Source organism: Poecilia reticulata, linkage group LG18 (genome assembly GCF_000633615.1).
Source record: "Poecilia reticulata strain Guanapo linkage group LG18, Guppy_female_1.0+MT, whole genome shotgun sequence".
Taxonomy (NCBI): Eukaryota; Metazoa; Chordata; class Actinopteri; order Cyprinodontiformes; family Poeciliidae; genus Poecilia; species Poecilia reticulata.
The window spans coordinates 4,774,142-4,791,078 of NC_024348.1; the positions used below are offsets into that span (position 1 = coordinate 4,774,142).

Genomic DNA, 16,937 nt, shown 5'->3' on the forward strand with positions numbered 1-16,937 from the left:
ACCTCTCACTACATTGTCAATGTTTGATATTTTAAGACATAAACACATTAATGACTTTGTTGAACAACATTACATCAAGTTCCACTATAAGGATTGGGGTTTTTTATTCTTTGCTATTTGAACAAAAATAGTAAAAGATTATTAAGGCACCTAAAAAGGCACACTTCATTAGCCTAAATTATACACCGACATGTGATTTAAAACATACTGAAATTTGAGTGTATTTAATAGTTTACTTTTAAGTAAGCACTTTAAAAGTAAACTATTTACTTAACCATTTACTTAAGTAAAAAAAAAAACTTAAGTTTAAAAATCATAGCTATTTATCCCTTAGAGCAGTGGTTCTTAACCTTTTTTGAGGTACCGAACCCCCCAGTTTCATATGCGTATTCACCGAACCCTTCTTATTCCCCCCTGCTCCACAGCTCTGATTGGCTTAACAATGTAACGCAATCCTCTGGAGCAAGTGACGGCAAAGCGGGGCGTCATCACGACTTTTCACAAGTGTGTCTTTATCTCCACGGCAGAGGCTCCACCGAACCCCTGAGACCGACTCACCGAACCCCTGGGGTTTGATCGAACCCAGGTTAAGAACCACTGCCTTAGAGGAAATGTGAAAAATATTTCACCAAGGACAGAGTATTGTTTTTAAACTTAAGTGAAGTTTAAAAAGTTCTATTTTGAGCATATATTTTAAAATTTATGCTTACAGATTTTAACAATATCTGTAAAAGTATATTGTTTAATACTTGAGCAAATATATATTTTGTTCACTTAAAGTATACTTTAATTTAATATATTTCTTAAAAGTTATTTTGGTACAATTATATTTAAGTGTGTTTAAAGTTATGTCAAAATTGGTACAACCATGCTTTTAGTATACTTTGTATATATAGATAGTACACTTAATACTTAGTATAGCCTACTTAAAATGTACTTTTACAAATGTAAGTATATTTGAAATATACTAAAGTATTTTTTTTCACTAGGGTAGCCTTATATTTCAGTGTGAAGTCGCTAAATATAGAGACAAAATTGGCAAGAGCTGGGTGACTATTGTTAACCGTGCACCTCCAGACATGACTTGGTGGGTGGGTCTGTCGGTCAGTCGTCTCACAGCAGAGCAAAAGGGGACAGTGGTTGATTTTCAGACGTTTGCAAAGATGAGATCACTTATTTCCCAAAATTAAGGAAATCAGGAGTGATTTAGTGATGCACCCTTGCTAAAAAGCCTAAAGTAGACCACTCCTTATTCTCATGAGGTCTTGTGAACTTCTAGTAAGGGAGATTGTTTCTGCTTTCAGGTATGAGGTGCAGTAATGGAGAGTTTCAAGACCCGGTTTGATTTCTCCAACCCTCTTATCCAAGCCCAGGTAAGCTGCAGAGTCTGCATATCAAAATAATTGTATGTGTGTATGTATCTATAAACTAGAGTTATACTTTAAGTATATGGCTTTTTATGTAATATAAACATGCTTGATTTGTATATTTTAAGTGCACTATTTTTGTGATTGAATTACATTTAAAATATATTTAGAATGTATTTGAAGTATATGAGCATTACGTATTTTATATATTAATAGTGTCATTGCAGTATCCTCCGATTACACTTTTGGTGTAGTATAATTGCTAATGAAGTACAGTGTTCAGTTATTTAATGTCTTTTTTTCTTTTTTTATTCTTCTTTGCCACTTTTTACATTATATGCTTCATACACAATACAGTACTGCAAACATATCAGGCTACCAGTACACAGAAGGATCAAGTACAATACACTTTCTTGCTGAAAAAAATTACATTGGGTATTCAATATATTCACATTGCTAATATACTATCACAGAATTGTACAAATTGTCAATATAATAAAAGTTTATAGACAACATGCCTATGAAAATTAGCACAATAAAACAATAGGTACACCTTACAGGAAATGTGAAAAACTTTTCACCAAGGACAGAGTAGTGTTTTAATACAATGTCATGGTATTCCAGTATTACTCCAGACAAACTGACATTTCTCCTTCCTAAGAACAGTGAGGATCAATGACAGAACATTCTCATTCACTGCACCACTGCACTTTACAGAAACCTACAAAAGAGAATAAAACAATAGAGCAATTAAACAGAGAAAGTATTTGCATTTTTACAGAGTGCAGAAAAACGGTAAAGAAAAAAGTATTCACAATTACAAACAACTTACAATTTTAAGACGTTGTAGAGTCGCTACAACAGTTCAGTCATCATCAGAACTGATGATGACTGAACCGGATACCTGGGATGATGACCGGTCCCAGTCATCATCAGAACTGATGATGACTGGGACCGGATACCTGGGGTCAAAAAACATGTCTGGGTGACTTTTTTGCCTATTTATGTTAGAAGTAGAAAAATAGTAAATACCATAAAATCAGTTGATGTTGGCATTAACTATGAAGTTGTTTTAAGTGTGGACTTAAGGGACAGTGGCGCAAAAAGTGGGTATGCAGGGTATGCAACGCATAGGGGCGCAGCACCAGAGGGGGCGCCAAAACCCCGTCTGGAGGGGGTGGCGCACCCAGTGGCGCAAAAAGTGGGTATGCAGGGTATGCAACGCATAGGGGCGCAGCACCAGAGGGGGCGCCAAAACCCCGTCTGGAGGGGTCGGCACGCCGATGTTTTCCCATACACTTCAGCACGCCTTACGCTCCTTCACCTCGAGCACATAACGAGGTAAATGTAGCGAGTTTTACCTTTCACGTATCGTCGCCTCGGGGCGGGGGGTGGAGTTGAGGGAGCGACGCTCCTTCACCCTGACGTTCCTTCCCTCGGGGGGAGGGGGGGCGCCGATCTATGTTTTCGCATCCACCTGAATAATGTGTAGTTGCGCCACTGTTAAGGGAGACAAACTACCTTAAAAGCTTTCCATCCATGATCTGAACACACTGATCCTTTCAGGGTGATGAGGGGGACTGGTGGTGCCCATCTCCAGCAGTCATCAGATGAGAGGGGGGTTCACCTTGGGCAGGTCACCAGTACATCACAGGGCCCTGAAAGCTAACATTGAATAAAATGTATGAAAGCGAAATGGTAGATTAACAAGGGGAATAAATTCTGTCAAATTATTTTCAATATTTTGAAGTTTGTTAAGCAATTAGTGTTGGAAACATTCCAGTTTTTGCTGTGATAAAAATGTAGCCAGCTGCTCAGTGTAAAAAAAAAAAAAAGCCATCAAGATGATGTGGAAGTTCATCCTCAGAACTGGTGTGGTGATCTTTTGGAGCCAGAGCCTCTTCTGAGACAGGAAATGCTCTTAGTACACTTTGTATATATTTATATATGCTACACTTAATGATTAGTATACTTAAAATGTACTTACATAAATGTAAATATGTTTGAAATATGCTCTTGGGATAAAGGGCAAAAACATAATTAAAAAACAATATATGGGAGTCAGTCATTGGGCTGCCAAACAACAGCTGATAAACTACCAACAGACACCTGATAAACTGATTGGTCAATGAGGGAGCAGAAATATTGTTTATATGAAAATTCATGTAGATGTTGTTTGTCATTGTGTCTGATAGATGTAATTGACAAAGGAAAGCTGCAAGCTGTTTGTGGCTACTTGGCTGCAGTTTGTATAGTCTCACCAAAATCTGCCTATTTTGTCAGACGGTGAGAACTCTTGTTGCTGCTGTGCTGAAGGAAAAAGGCTCAAATGGTAAAATCACCCAGTCCTCCACCCAGGTGAGTTCCTAAATTATTTTGATTAGCCTTCAAGCTTCAATAATCTAAGATAAATTTGGGAAATAAGAAGTGTCTTTTGATTAAATGTAAATAAAATGTTCTTGATTCATACCCTGATTTGTACGTTTTTTTTTATTGCTGATATACCTTCAAGAAATTAGAGGTGCAATGATTGCAGTTTTTTGATCGATCAAGGCCCAGATAACAAGAGATGTTAATTCAATGTTGAATTGAATTAACATTAATTAATTCATTTGGCTAATTGAATTAATTAATCAGTTGAATTGATTAATTCAACCAAAACCAAAACCAAAACCATTCAAACCAAATTTTGGTTGAGGTCGACGATTAATGGTTGATCAACCATCAATCAATCATCCAATCTATGCAATTAACTAATGTTGAAAAGTTGTCATTGAATCAATGTTGTTTTATGGGTGACTTCTAAGAATTGAAATGCCAACATCTAATCCAGTGTTTTTCAACCCTGGTCCTCAAAGCATATAGATGTAGATGCAAGTTTTAGGCATTTCCTAATTTAGCACACATGATTTCAATTGATGGCTGATTAACAGGGTTTTGCTAAATTGCAATCATCTGAATGGGGGGTGCTGAAGCAGGGGAATATCTGAAACATGCAGGTCAGTGTGCCTTGAGGACCAGGGTTGGGAAACACTGGTAATCAATGTTGAATCAATGCATGCTGTTTGTCACGCCCCTTTTCTTCTCCTCCTCCTCCTCCTCCTCCTCCTCCTCCTCCTCCTCATTGAGCTCCGGGAGAGAGCATTTTATTATCAGGCGGCAGGGGTTTATCATGTTTTAAATTAAGCATTACAGGTTGAGAGTAGTGCGTTGTGATTCCTTTCTGTACATTTTCTTACTTGTCTGTAAATATTACTGTTTGTGCATAATGTGTTGACATAAAAATATCTACAAGTCACTACAAGCAGTGAAGCGGTCCACCTCCCCCTTTTACACTAGTGGTATATCCCAACCACACAGCCCGTTTGCTGCTGGCTTGGTGTAAGGCTGCTTCTGAATTGAATTCTTCTCTGAGAACCTTTGCAGTAAGTTTGGTGATATTACTTTTATCCTAAATTTTCTATATGTCTATAGAAAAATATCTGCATTGTTTTATGCCTATGCTGCAGCTTGATAGGTAAATGTAATTTAATTATATATGTCACTAACATTAAGATAAAAATCCATAAATATTCATTGACCTGTCCTTATTAATTTAACTGTGAGTGTACAAGTATGGTTTCTGTGTTTGTTCTCAGACCTATAACTGGTACATTATTTTAAACCTCAATGTGTTTCAAAACTTTTCAAATGTTTTTGTCGTCTTCTTAACCGGTGCCTTCCTCACTCTTATTTTTGTGTTTTTCAGCTGATGCTCAGCAGTTTGACCCTAAGCTGACTGACAAAGGCTACAGCAAAACTGTCAAGACGTGGCTTCGCTATGCCCCAAAGCAGGAGGAAGGCATCAAGGAACAAAAGTGACACCAATCAGAGTGTCACTTTGATTGGTGTCAATCAAAGTGACACTTTGAAGTTAGAAAGTTAGCCAAAGTGACACTTTGATTGACCCCAACACATACCGTTTCCCTGGTTCATACAAGGCTTACCCTCATGGACGCTGTTCTTCCATGGACAATAGATTGTTGTTCTGAAAGCCAAAAATGGAGTCAAATATATTTACAGATCTATGCCTGTTTTCCTAAATAAAATGTAATATTAATGCCACATTGTTATTTTTAAGTTTGTGTCCACACATTTTTGGAAATATGGTAATGTAAGATATTTGTGAACAACATAATACCAATGTCTGTCAACAAAATTGTGTTTAACACCAGTGAACAAACTTTTAATGGAATTTTATGGTGTTAGATATATCAGACCAAATAGTATACATTAATCAATATTGATTCCTTACCTTTGATTCAATATAAAATCAGCACAAATGTGCATGTAGATCCACATTCAGATGATGGCTGATTCAACATTGATATGTTATGGCTGAACCCCTAACGTTGATTCAACATATAGATCACCGACCACTTTCAATATTATTTCAATGTCAGGCTTCAATGTGGATTCAACGTTTCTGTCTAACTATATTTCAACATTCATTCACCTATATTTTGCTATCTGGGTGATATTTAAAAGGCCTGACCTGTCGATTCTGATTTTGGCCAATTCCAATTTTTCATCTGAAAAGTGGCGAAATGTAGCAACAAAATAACTAAATTGGCAATAGTGGGGTGACTGTTGTTAACCACACACATGAAGACATGATATGTTAGGTGGGTCTGTCAGTCAGCTCTTTCTCGTGGCTGAAGAAAAGGGGACAATGACTGATTTTCAGAGCTTTGCGGAGGTAGATATAATTGGTGGATAAGATCAGTTTCTAATGTAAGTATTGGCTCTTCACCCAAAATGAAGAAGATTACAGCAGATTTATCAGTACACCTTAGTAAACAACAATCATAAACATCTTTTTTCTGGAGCAGAATAAAAAAAATAAAATAAATCTTATACCCACATCATACTAATGTATATCTGCTTTTTGTGCAATGACATGGAAGCCATCATGTAGTTGGAAAATTATGCTCTCATATAATTTTCCAACATGCAAAAATTTAGCAGTTTTGCATGCATAAAATCAGCACAAATGTGCTGATTCTATGCACATTTGCATAAAATCAACACATTTTATGCAGTATCACCAGATAAGCTAAGCTGTCATAGATGTGCTGCACATGTAAAAATTCACAAATCTTGTATAATGCACTTAAGCTTTACTATACATGTGCTACAGATCTGACATGTTATGAATATGCTTCACTCACCTTGACATGGTGAATCCTTTAAACTTGAAAGTGAGACTGACTACATGACCTGATTTTTAATAATTTGGTTTAAACTTTCTGACTCACCCATTGATTGAAATTGTAAACCAGAAGATCAGTTGATTTCTTAACATTAAAGAATATAAACAGATACAGTTACAATTGACTTGAAAAGTCAATTATATCACTTGACATGTCTTGATACAGTTGAGTACTGTGAATCCTGCACACACATCAGTACCTTTCATGACTGTAGTAGAACAAGTTATGAAAAAATGTTTATTTACATGTTTTCATGGCTCCTTTGTTTGACCTGACATGATCTGATTGTGTTACATCTCAGGGCCCAGCATTGGAGGCTCTCTGGCAGCAGTGCTGCAGTGACTGTGCTCTGGTGCGTTCAACATGCTGTGATGCCGTGGTGCTTCTAGTGGATCAGGGCCATGCAGACCTGCAGTTCATTCTCAACAGTGTCCTAAACCTCCTGCCTTCTGCCAGGTACACACTCTCAGCTTCTTTTCCAGAGTGCTGTATTTTACTTTCACTATATGACAAATTTCCAGTTCAGATAATTAAATTATTTTTTGTTGTTTTTACAAGAAAAAAATAGTTGTTTCTAAATAAACTGAATGATTGAGAAGCTTACACATCTCACTCCAGAGCAATTTAGCTGGGGGGCAGTGGCTTATTTTGGAGGGGCTAGAGGGGCACAATAAACAAGCTTTTAATTTAACATTAATACATAAACAAGTATGTAGCCTTTCAAATAAATTGTATTAATTGTATTAATACAAAATAAAAAGTAATTATGCAGACAGTGATATGTAGAAAATGCTCATGTTAGCGTAAGCATTAGGTTATATGTTGCAAAAATCTAAGAATCTAATCTTTTCAATCTGTGAAGTATATTTCTTTAAATGCTAAAATCTGTCTACTCAAGTAAGTACAACAGCATATTAGGGTCACTGTAGGTGGATAAAAACAGGGAGTACATTTCCATCAAAAAACTCTGAAATGTTCTAGAAAAAAAATCAAGAACATTTCTGAGCTCCAAACCTTGAAAATTTTCTTCTCCCACAATTTCTTTCCACATAAAAAAGTTACTCAAGTAGAGTAACCAGTACCGCCCCTGAATAAATAACAACAAAACTGGATAATAGCTTATTCTTGATAACAAGCTTAACATAATCTATTGGCATGTACTTGTCATGATTTAGCTAACATTGTCCGCCTTTTGCTGGTTTGCTGCCTTGATTTTAACACACACTGCTATGTAGATCTGCATAGAATCAAGTTCCCGTCAATGCCCCAAAAGTCTAGCGCAAGCATCTTGTTGCATTTAAAGGCAGCTCAGAAAAGCATGTTAACAAGAGATCGAATAGTTGTTATGGCTGAGAAAAGCACGTGGGACAGAGGACACAGATGCAGGTTGCACAGGAGTCCCTACTGTATAAAGTCGAGATAGGAATAATAGAAAGTTAGCCACTCTGAGGTAAACCCTCCTCCCAAAAAACAGGCTTCCCAGTTCTCCATGAACTTTTTCCAGCTTCTCAATGGGGAACCAATAAAGTTCTCACTCCAGAGGGGATATGTTAGTCTGTCAAGTGAATATTTGGTCAAACATGGGATCCCTTCCAAGCTGGATGTGCCATGAAAGCCTTAAAATCAGAATCAGAAGAAAAAGAAGAATCAGAAGAATTTTATTGTCATTGTCAGAAAGACAACGAAATAGCATTTTCAGTTACAACCATCCATTACACAACAACATGGGGGGGGATGAGATAGGGGGGATAGGTGGCTGAGGCCTCGCAGCCCGACAGACGCCGCCCTTGCAGGAGGAAATAGGAAAAATAAGAAAAACATCAGGTAAGGAGAGGGGAAAAAAACAGCCTGTCTCACACTCTGCTCTTTGCAGGGCAGAATTTGAGATGAAGAAAAAAACCTCGGCACATAACCAGGGGAGGATAGCTGGCCAGCCAAGGCCAGTCCGGGGAGCCAAATTCCGATAGCAATAATTTGTTTAGGTCAGGCTGACATCAATTGAATGCCTTCCTTGAAAGTCTCGCTGGTGCTTCTCAGTGGCAAATTCAGTCAGCCGAATTCGCCTGATCCGAGCGAACAACGTTCTCCAAGATCACACTATATCCATTCTGCGTCCGAGATCCGCTGCCTGACCACAGTCCTGTTCCAGGATCGCACCCAGTCTGCGGCTCATCTCCCGTATCATCTAAGTTTGAGTGTTGATTGCTCTGCAGATCCCATTACCATACCAGCCTTGAAATGGCCAAAACGACTGCCGGTATCTTCCAAAATTTCCGATAACCCAGGTATCTGCCAACTCCAATAAGCAGAAAACCTATTATGAATCCAATCATGTACACATCTTCAACATCCTCGACTGACAGCATCGTCAGACACACCGTCTTCCACTTCCATGTAGAATCCATCGTATGTGTCCCGTTGGGACACGAGGGTTCCCCTTTACCCGGTTTCCCAGTGGAAAAATTTTTATCGATTGTACTGAGAGACCAGCTGACCATATCCATAATTTGCAGCTTTGGAAGTTATTCAAAAGAAAGACTCTAAAAATACAGGACACAGACGCTGAGCAGGGAAAATAGGGAGGGCAGGGAGACACAGTTAAATTCATATGTGTGCTCTGATTGTTCTGTTAGAACAGAGGTGGCTCTGGCAACAACAGGTCAAGATCAACCCACAATTCAGAAAGCATATAAGAAGCAAATCACCTATGCATTGACATCAAAGCATGCTAAAGAAAATGCAAAATAACACATTTTAGAGCTGTAGCCATAATACCTTAATACCGCAAAACCATGGTATTTTTTATCTAAGGTTCTTATACTGCCATAATCTGCGGCCCACACAAAGTAATTCAGGGGAACCTAAATGAAGGACTCCTCAACATTCAGAAAACACATATGAACTGACCAGTCAAACCCTGGTGACTTCATCAGTAACTCTTAAAAGTAAAGATCTGCTTCCGTTATCTGAGTGAAAACAATTCTGCTCTACTTCCTGAGCCACTGCTGCCCCCCACCAAATAATAATATTGCATGAGTATTAGTCACAGCTCTAGATATTCACTTAAGGTATCTTTGGTGTGAAGGCCATGTGGGGGATAGTTGATGGCTTACAGGTAGAAGCTTTTGTTCAGTTTTCTGTCTTGTCTCTGAGTTTTCTGTAGCGTCTGCCAGAAGCGGGTAAGTGAATTTCTAGAGAAGAGGGTGGGTGAGTAACCAGGGTGTGAAGGGGTCTTTAATGATACAACTGACTCTGCATTGGAGTCTGCCGACGTGCTATGGAGTTCTAATCACATACCGCAGGTCCTTTCACCCGACATGCTGTACAGCAGCATGTTGGGTATTCTGGGCGGTTGGTCAGCAGCTGTTTGGCGAAATGTGTAAAATACTGTAACTTAATGAGCTGTGGAGGTAAATTTAAGATGTATTTATTTCATAAAGGGGACAATGCATATTAATCAACATGAATACATCACAGCAACCTGCCAGAGTCAGAGAGGCAAATTTTTATCTGTAGATTCCAAGCAGGTTGTTGGAAGGGATTGAACATTACAATTAAAATTCATATCAACTTACATGGCCTATGATTTATGACAGATTTCAGTGTGTAGATAAAAGTACTGTAGTTTATAGTAAACATAGCAAAAAAATTAAAACAAGCCACATCTGTTAAAAAAAAAAAAACTGAGATGATTAAAGTCATGGGTACAGTTTTGATTATCTAGTAAGCATTGCTTAAGGGATTTCCTGAAACAGTTCAATTATGTAATATTTCTTTATTCTAAAGGTAGTGAACTAATTTAATGCAAAGTTGGCATTTTTAATGGACTTTCAATGCAACTTTTAGAGCAACTTTGCATTAAAAGTGTCATTATTTACCGAATGACACTTCATGACAACTGTCATAAACATTCATAAAGACTTCTTTATGTTCATGATAGGTGTTATGTCATGTTTTTGACAGTGTCATGTCAGTCTTATGCACACCCCTTCAAAGAAAGTGTTACCGGGCAAAGTCTTGTATCGGTAGTGGAGCCAAACCATGAAGGACTTTCTATATAAGTGTGGCCTCTGGATAAATTGTCATGTTTTTTCAGTTCAAAATGTTGTACTTGTATTCTACAAGAATAATATGAATCTTTGAGTTTCTCATTGTTTTTAGTCTCCTGGTGTTCGTCCAAAGAGTGCCCTGTATATACAGGAATCCATCCCAGATGGAGTCTTTCTTCAGCAGCAGGACATTCTTGTGTATGGTTAGTTATTCTGATTTAATTATATTATCTGTGATTGTTTTTTCTTTCTTTTATTCTTCACTGTGAACAGAAATGTTCAGGGGCTTATAAAGGTCATCGGGAGACTGCTGCAGATGCAAGTTGACCAGAGACAGGGGGACACAAACTTCACCTGTCCCTATTCTATCAGGTCAGTTCATATTCATGTTCATATTGGGTTGAAACCACTGAACTCAGTACTGATACTAAGAAAAACTCTTGATGCCATCTTTAATACAGAAAGTTCTTTTGAGGCATATTCTAGTTTGACCACAGTATGATGATGTGGTTGTTGTCTCAATTAGTGCAAAACCACTAGAGTAAATAGGAAATTCAGCACCTAGGTGAAAAATATGTATTGATGATCTTGATGATGGTACTCATCAAAATGTAATGTTTGTCATTGGTTTCTCAGTTGTTGACTGCATGTAGTTTTTATGACTTCTTATTCTTGTGTTTTTATGATGTAAAGCACTTTGAAATGATTGATTGTAGACGCTTTCAAAACTATCAGATTGGTTTTTGATTTAGTACCATTTTTTTGGGGGGGTGAAAAGATGGGGGATTTCAGACTACTATCAATAAGTCGGATAGACAGTTTCCTAAGATGGATTTACCTCTATTACATAGGTGATATAAAATCAAAGTTTGGATTTTTCTCATTTTTTCAGTGTGGGATTTTTATTGCAACTCAACACTGAGCGAAAAGCAGCAAACTTTCAGATCGGTATCAGCCTGGTCCAGAAATATGACCTTTGCTTCTGAATATGGAGCAGCTAAAGACATCTTGGATCCTCAGAGAAATGTGAATGCCAAAGTCTGAAAAGTCAACATGACAAAGAAGACCAGCTCACAGAAGCTTCCGTGTAACATTCAGGTCATGTTGGAAAGTTGTTTGTGTCACTTCTATGGGTGAACTTTGAGCTAAAGTTGATGTAGTTTGCTCCTCACCGTGCAGACCGCAGTGGGAAAGAAGGTCAGGAAACTAATGGAAGCCCTCACCTCAGAGACTTTTTGCCCTGAGGTGAGCGGAAATACACCTCTATCTGATGTGTTTTGCAATTTGACTTTAACAAATCAAGGACACAACAATGTCAGAGTTGTAGATATAATATAGGTCAGGCTATATTGTTGCATTTTGGCCAGGCATCCTGGACTGAACCAGCCCCCGCCATCTTCTCCTCCTTCACAACTTAGATGAGTACCTCTGCCAAGATCCTGGGGCTTCTTTAATCAGTTGCAACGGGTGATCAAAAGAACTTCTTGGTCTTTTTTTTTTCTTTACCCTTCATGTTTATTTTGCTCCCTCTGCTCTTCATTTTCTTCCTTCTACATTGAAGCCTGTTGTTCCTTTATTTCGCTACGTTTCTCCCTCTAATCCTCGCTTTCTCCCAAAGCTCTGTGCATTTTTGCTCCCAGTCCGTTCCCATTGTCCGATCCCCTTCCATCTTGATTGCGGAGTCTTAGCTCCATCTGTCTGGAAGCCTTAACCTCCCTGGTGGGAAGATGAATGTGTTGAGGGCAGCAGGGTGGCGCTATTGGCCTGGCAGGCTGGCCAGTGATTGGTTGACAGGGCTGGTACTGCAGGGTAACTGTAAATGCTGCAGGATTAATGAAGGATGCACACTGATGGCCATTGTTGGTCGTATGCTCAGAGCAGCCCTTTGCAATCTGCCCCCGAGACGTGCAGTACTTTAGCCCTGAGTGGGATGAGGGGAGCTCCAGGCCTGTGTCGGTCTCATCACCTTGTTTCTCATAGGATGTTGGTCTGGTTGTAATGGTGCAGTCCATCCTGACTGCCCCCTGCAGGCCTTCCCATGTCATCTATCAGGCCTGTCTGCTCAGTCAAATGGTAATCTACACATTTGGGCTGAAATAAGGAACTGGACTGAGATGGAGGCTTCATGACTGATCATTAATGTCTTCAATAGAGTTTTTATTGTAGGTCTTATAACATAGCTGACATGCCTTCTAACTGAGATGAGCTTCTTTCCCCAGTAACAGCTTCCACACTGAAGAGTGTTGTCTGTGCAATCAGTCAGAGTTTGGGAATGATGGGTTCACAAAGGAAAAAAAAAATCTTACTAAAAAAAAAAAAATCTCGCTGTGCATGGTTGATCAAGCATAAAATTGTCTGACTCCTCCAATCAGACAATTTCTCAGTGCATTTCTTATTAGCATGCCTGTTTGTAATCTGTGTGAGATTATGCAGAGTATTGATGCATTTCTAGAGATTTTACTCACAGATACCAATTTCTGGTTTTGTTTTTTAAAGTCTGAACCGCCGATTTTATTTCTAATGTCTATGAAACATTCAAAATCATCTGGCATAATTCAGTTCTTTTTTTCTTTTTTTTTGTCCCCAACAATTACATGTTTAAAATCACTAGGGGAATACTGATAATTTGGCTGGCTGTTAAATTGGGCTGATTTTCTTTATCTTTTCAGATTGGCGACTGGCCAATACTTACATCAGAAACCGATCTTGTCTATTGATCTTGACTACCTATGCAAAATTTGGCCACTGTCCTCTTCTGCTCTGCCATGAGAGGGAACTGACTGACAGACTGCCCACCAGGTCACATCTGCACATGTGCAATTAACAATAGTGAATCCCCTTGTTGCCAACTTAGAGACTTTGTTGCTTTTTATTCTGACTTTTCAGTTAGAAAAAAAAATCTATATCAGGCTTTTTAAAGTTCATTGATCAGCTACTGATCATAGAGCAAGTCACTGCTTTGGTTTATTGCAGCTTAGATATGTTAAGTTTTCATCATTTATATATTTCTGTAAGATAAGTCTGTGGGGGGTGCTGAGTGGCTCAGTTATTAGCGTGGGCTCAACAAGTGCAGAGGCCGTCCATCCATCCATCCATCCATCCATCCATCCATCCATCCATCCATCCATCCATCCATCCATCCATCCATCCATCCATCCATCCATCCATCCATCCNCATCCATCCATCCATCCATCCATCCATCCATCCATTCATTCATTCATTCATTCATTCATTCATTCATTCATTCATTCATTCATTCATTCATTCATCATGCATGCATGCATGCATGCATATGCATGCAGACTCCATCTTGCTGTAATCGGCAATCCTTCCCTCCCTTCCTCGCTGATTGATGGAAGTCACTGGGGAAGGGACCTGCTGCTGGTGCTGACCCACCAACAACACTGTTGTGTTAACCTCTGCCTGTCGTGGGCTGGAGGATTAACAACGGCTTCCACTTGGATTGTGGATTTCCCAAGTAAGCTTCCACACTGAAGAGTGTTGTTGTCTGTGCAATCAGTCAAAGCTTGGGTATGATGGGTTCACAAAGGAAAAAAAAAATCTTACTAAAAAACAAAATCTGTGTCAACGACATAACCTGTTGTTGACACAAGGTCATGTCACTGTGCTGTGTAGACATGACCTGGTGTCAGTCAGCCTCTCTCACAGCAGAGCAGAAGAGGACTGACTGATTTTCAGATCTTTGAGGAGGAAAATAAGATTGATGGATAAAATCGGATTCATTTGCAAGTATCAGTTGATCTCCCAAAATGATCAACTTGGAGGGCTAATTTATGGGTTCACCCTATGTCTCATTATTATGGGTGATTTTGTCTGATGGATGGTGCTTTATTGCAGATTGAACTTGTGTGTTTGTAGTGTTCCATCCTTCTTGTTGACTTGTTCAAACTCGGATGGATAACATGTGGCCTCAGGCAGCTTCACAGACTCCATCTTGCTGTAATCGGCAATCTGTGGGGGAAACTATGAGAAGTGTTTGACTTTTGCTCCTTTGTTGCTGTGCAGGAGCTGTCCACACCCATACATCACAGCGCTGGAAAACCGGGCAGACTGCTGGCCGGTGCTGCTGCTGGAGATCCATGATTTCATCTGTCAGGCTGCTGACAGGTAAGCATGGCTGAGGTGGGGGTCTCCCTCTGTCACTGCATGGGTTTGATGTGTTCAGTTCCTTGTGTTAGTGGCAACACTTTGTAGACAAATTCAAGTTTTATTAGTCCAATTACCTCATTCTGTGGTTCTGTTCCCCAGGAATAAAGCATCTTACATCAGCATGCTGGTTCCCTTCCTCCGGTATCTGTACTGCGAGCCTCAGAGGCAGTCCCAGCACGCGTTGCTCCGACAGAGCCTGCTCAGGGTGCTGCTGCCCACAAAGCCAGGGGCTGGATGGATGCTCCAGAGCAAGGACCACGAGAACACTGCAGTGGTGTATGACAGCCTGCTGCTCTGCCTTTGTCAGCTGGTTTCATATTTACAGGTCATTGATGATCTCTTTTAATAAGAACTTTTTGCTTACTAGTTAATGGTGAATTACGAATTGCACCCTGACTTGATTAAGGGTAGAGTGACAAATGGGCTGGCTAATAAATTTCCTCCATTTTGGAAAATCGTAATTGCTGGAAACTTGTTTGTGAAACCAATCTTTACACCGAACTTAGGTCTTTGCCATTTTTCTCTGCTGCGAATGAGGGTTGATGACAGATCTTCCCACCAGGTCATGTCATGTCTGCACATGAGCTGTTAACAACAGTTAACAGCTCATGTGCTGTTAACTGCACATGAGCCATGTTGGCAACAGTGGTTGCCAAAATCGTATTCGGCAGATTAGGGATTGACGTATTCTGATACTTTACATGATGGCTGAAAAAAGTTTCTGTTTGTCACTGCAGGTGGACAGTGTGGAGGCAGTGCTGGAACTGTGTGGATTTGTGGACGCTCTGCTTCAGGGTCTTATGGATGCCCCTGGAGAGCTCTGGGCAATGGAGAGAGCCAGACTGCTAGTGCAGCTGCTGTGTGCATGTCACCAATGCTTGAAGTTAAATGGAGACTGCAGACCGCTTCTCAGCCTAATACAGCAACTCCTCCCTGCATGCAAGGTCAGGCACATTTTTATCAGATGCTGGATGAGTTGAAATTGCTATTCTCTTTGAACTGGAAAGGAAGAGATTAACTATTATTATTAGGTTTCCAAAGAGCCTAATAATGAGCAGGGTTCATATAAACAATGAACACTGCTACTTCTGTGTTCTGTAGGCATGGCCTGTGGATGAGCTGATGATGGGTGTAGCCTTGCTTCTCTGTGAGGCTCCTCCAGATCAGCAGAACAGCCTGTTTAGGCTGGGTAAGACTAAATCTATATAAAAATATTCCTCAGTGAAATGATGCCACGGTAGTTCACATTGATCACCTTTATACCCAAAACACAACAAAGAAATGTGTATTTGAACCCAAAACGGCTGTACGTTTTCAGTTTTCGATCAGTCTATGTAAATGTAAATTATACACATGGTAAGACACCCTCCTTCAATTCTTTTGTTCTGCACCAGAACATTCAGTTCAGTTCAAAAACCTGTGGGTGAATATGGACCAACTGTGAAGTCTCATTTCTTCACAATGCATGAATGATTTAAGCTTCTGCCTGAGCTGCAGGACCTGAACAGAACACTACTTTTACCCTCAGTGCACTCTTTGGTGCACTGAGGAAGTATCTCCTGTCAGTCCTGCAACAATTATGAAGAGTCCTTTACCAGAATGAACGGGAGTCATAATAATATGAGAAAAAGCCGTACGACAACAAAATCTAAGTAAATAACATGATAATAAACTCATTACCAGAATAAAGTTGTAATATTGGGAAAATGCAAAAAAAAATTTAACTACTACATAAAAAATGAAGAATGTTGAGCATCTTGTGAAGTTACTCTTTGATAATGGTTTTACGCATAAGGAAATATTTTGTCTTTTGACACATCAGCATCAAGTTATTATTACCAGTAGCAGGACTTTGAAATGATTGAACAAACAACTGAATCTTTATCAAACAAAAATCTCCAGACTAGACTAACTTGTCTGTCAGAATTTGCTCTCATTAAAACAACTTTCTCATAATTTTACATCTTTGTTGTGGCAATGTTGCATCCTTATTGTACCATTATGATCAAAAATCTCATTGTGTGGCCATAATTCTTCATCGTAATTGTCTACTTGCTCCAATAACTATCATTGGTTTTAAAATATTTTTATTTATATA

At 39.3% G+C, this 16,937-nt stretch overlaps 1 protein-coding gene across 2 annotated transcripts in view; it reads left to right on the forward strand.

Annotated features, from left to right (window-relative positions):
* The window catches only part of focad (focadhesin), an 87,259-nt gene that overhangs the window by 6,349 nt on the left and 63,973 nt on the right, over positions 1 to 16,937 (forward strand). For both annotated transcript variants that reach the window (XM_008434901.2, XM_008434902.2), the window contains exons 2-9: positions 1,305 to 1,373; positions 3,651 to 3,725; positions 6,921 to 7,075; positions 10,942 to 11,040; positions 14,696 to 14,797; positions 14,939 to 15,164; positions 15,577 to 15,783; positions 15,941 to 16,028. In XM_008434901.2, coding sequence (XP_008433123.1) covers positions 1,320 to 1,373; positions 3,651 to 3,725; positions 6,921 to 7,075; positions 10,942 to 11,040; positions 14,696 to 14,797; positions 14,939 to 15,164; positions 15,577 to 15,783; positions 15,941 to 16,028 — 1,006 coding nt within the window. In that variant the 5' untranslated portion in view covers positions 1,305 to 1,319. The remainder of the gene's footprint in view (positions 1 to 1,304; positions 1,374 to 3,650; positions 3,726 to 6,920; positions 7,076 to 10,941; positions 11,041 to 14,695; positions 14,798 to 14,938; positions 15,165 to 15,576; positions 15,784 to 15,940; positions 16,029 to 16,937) is intronic.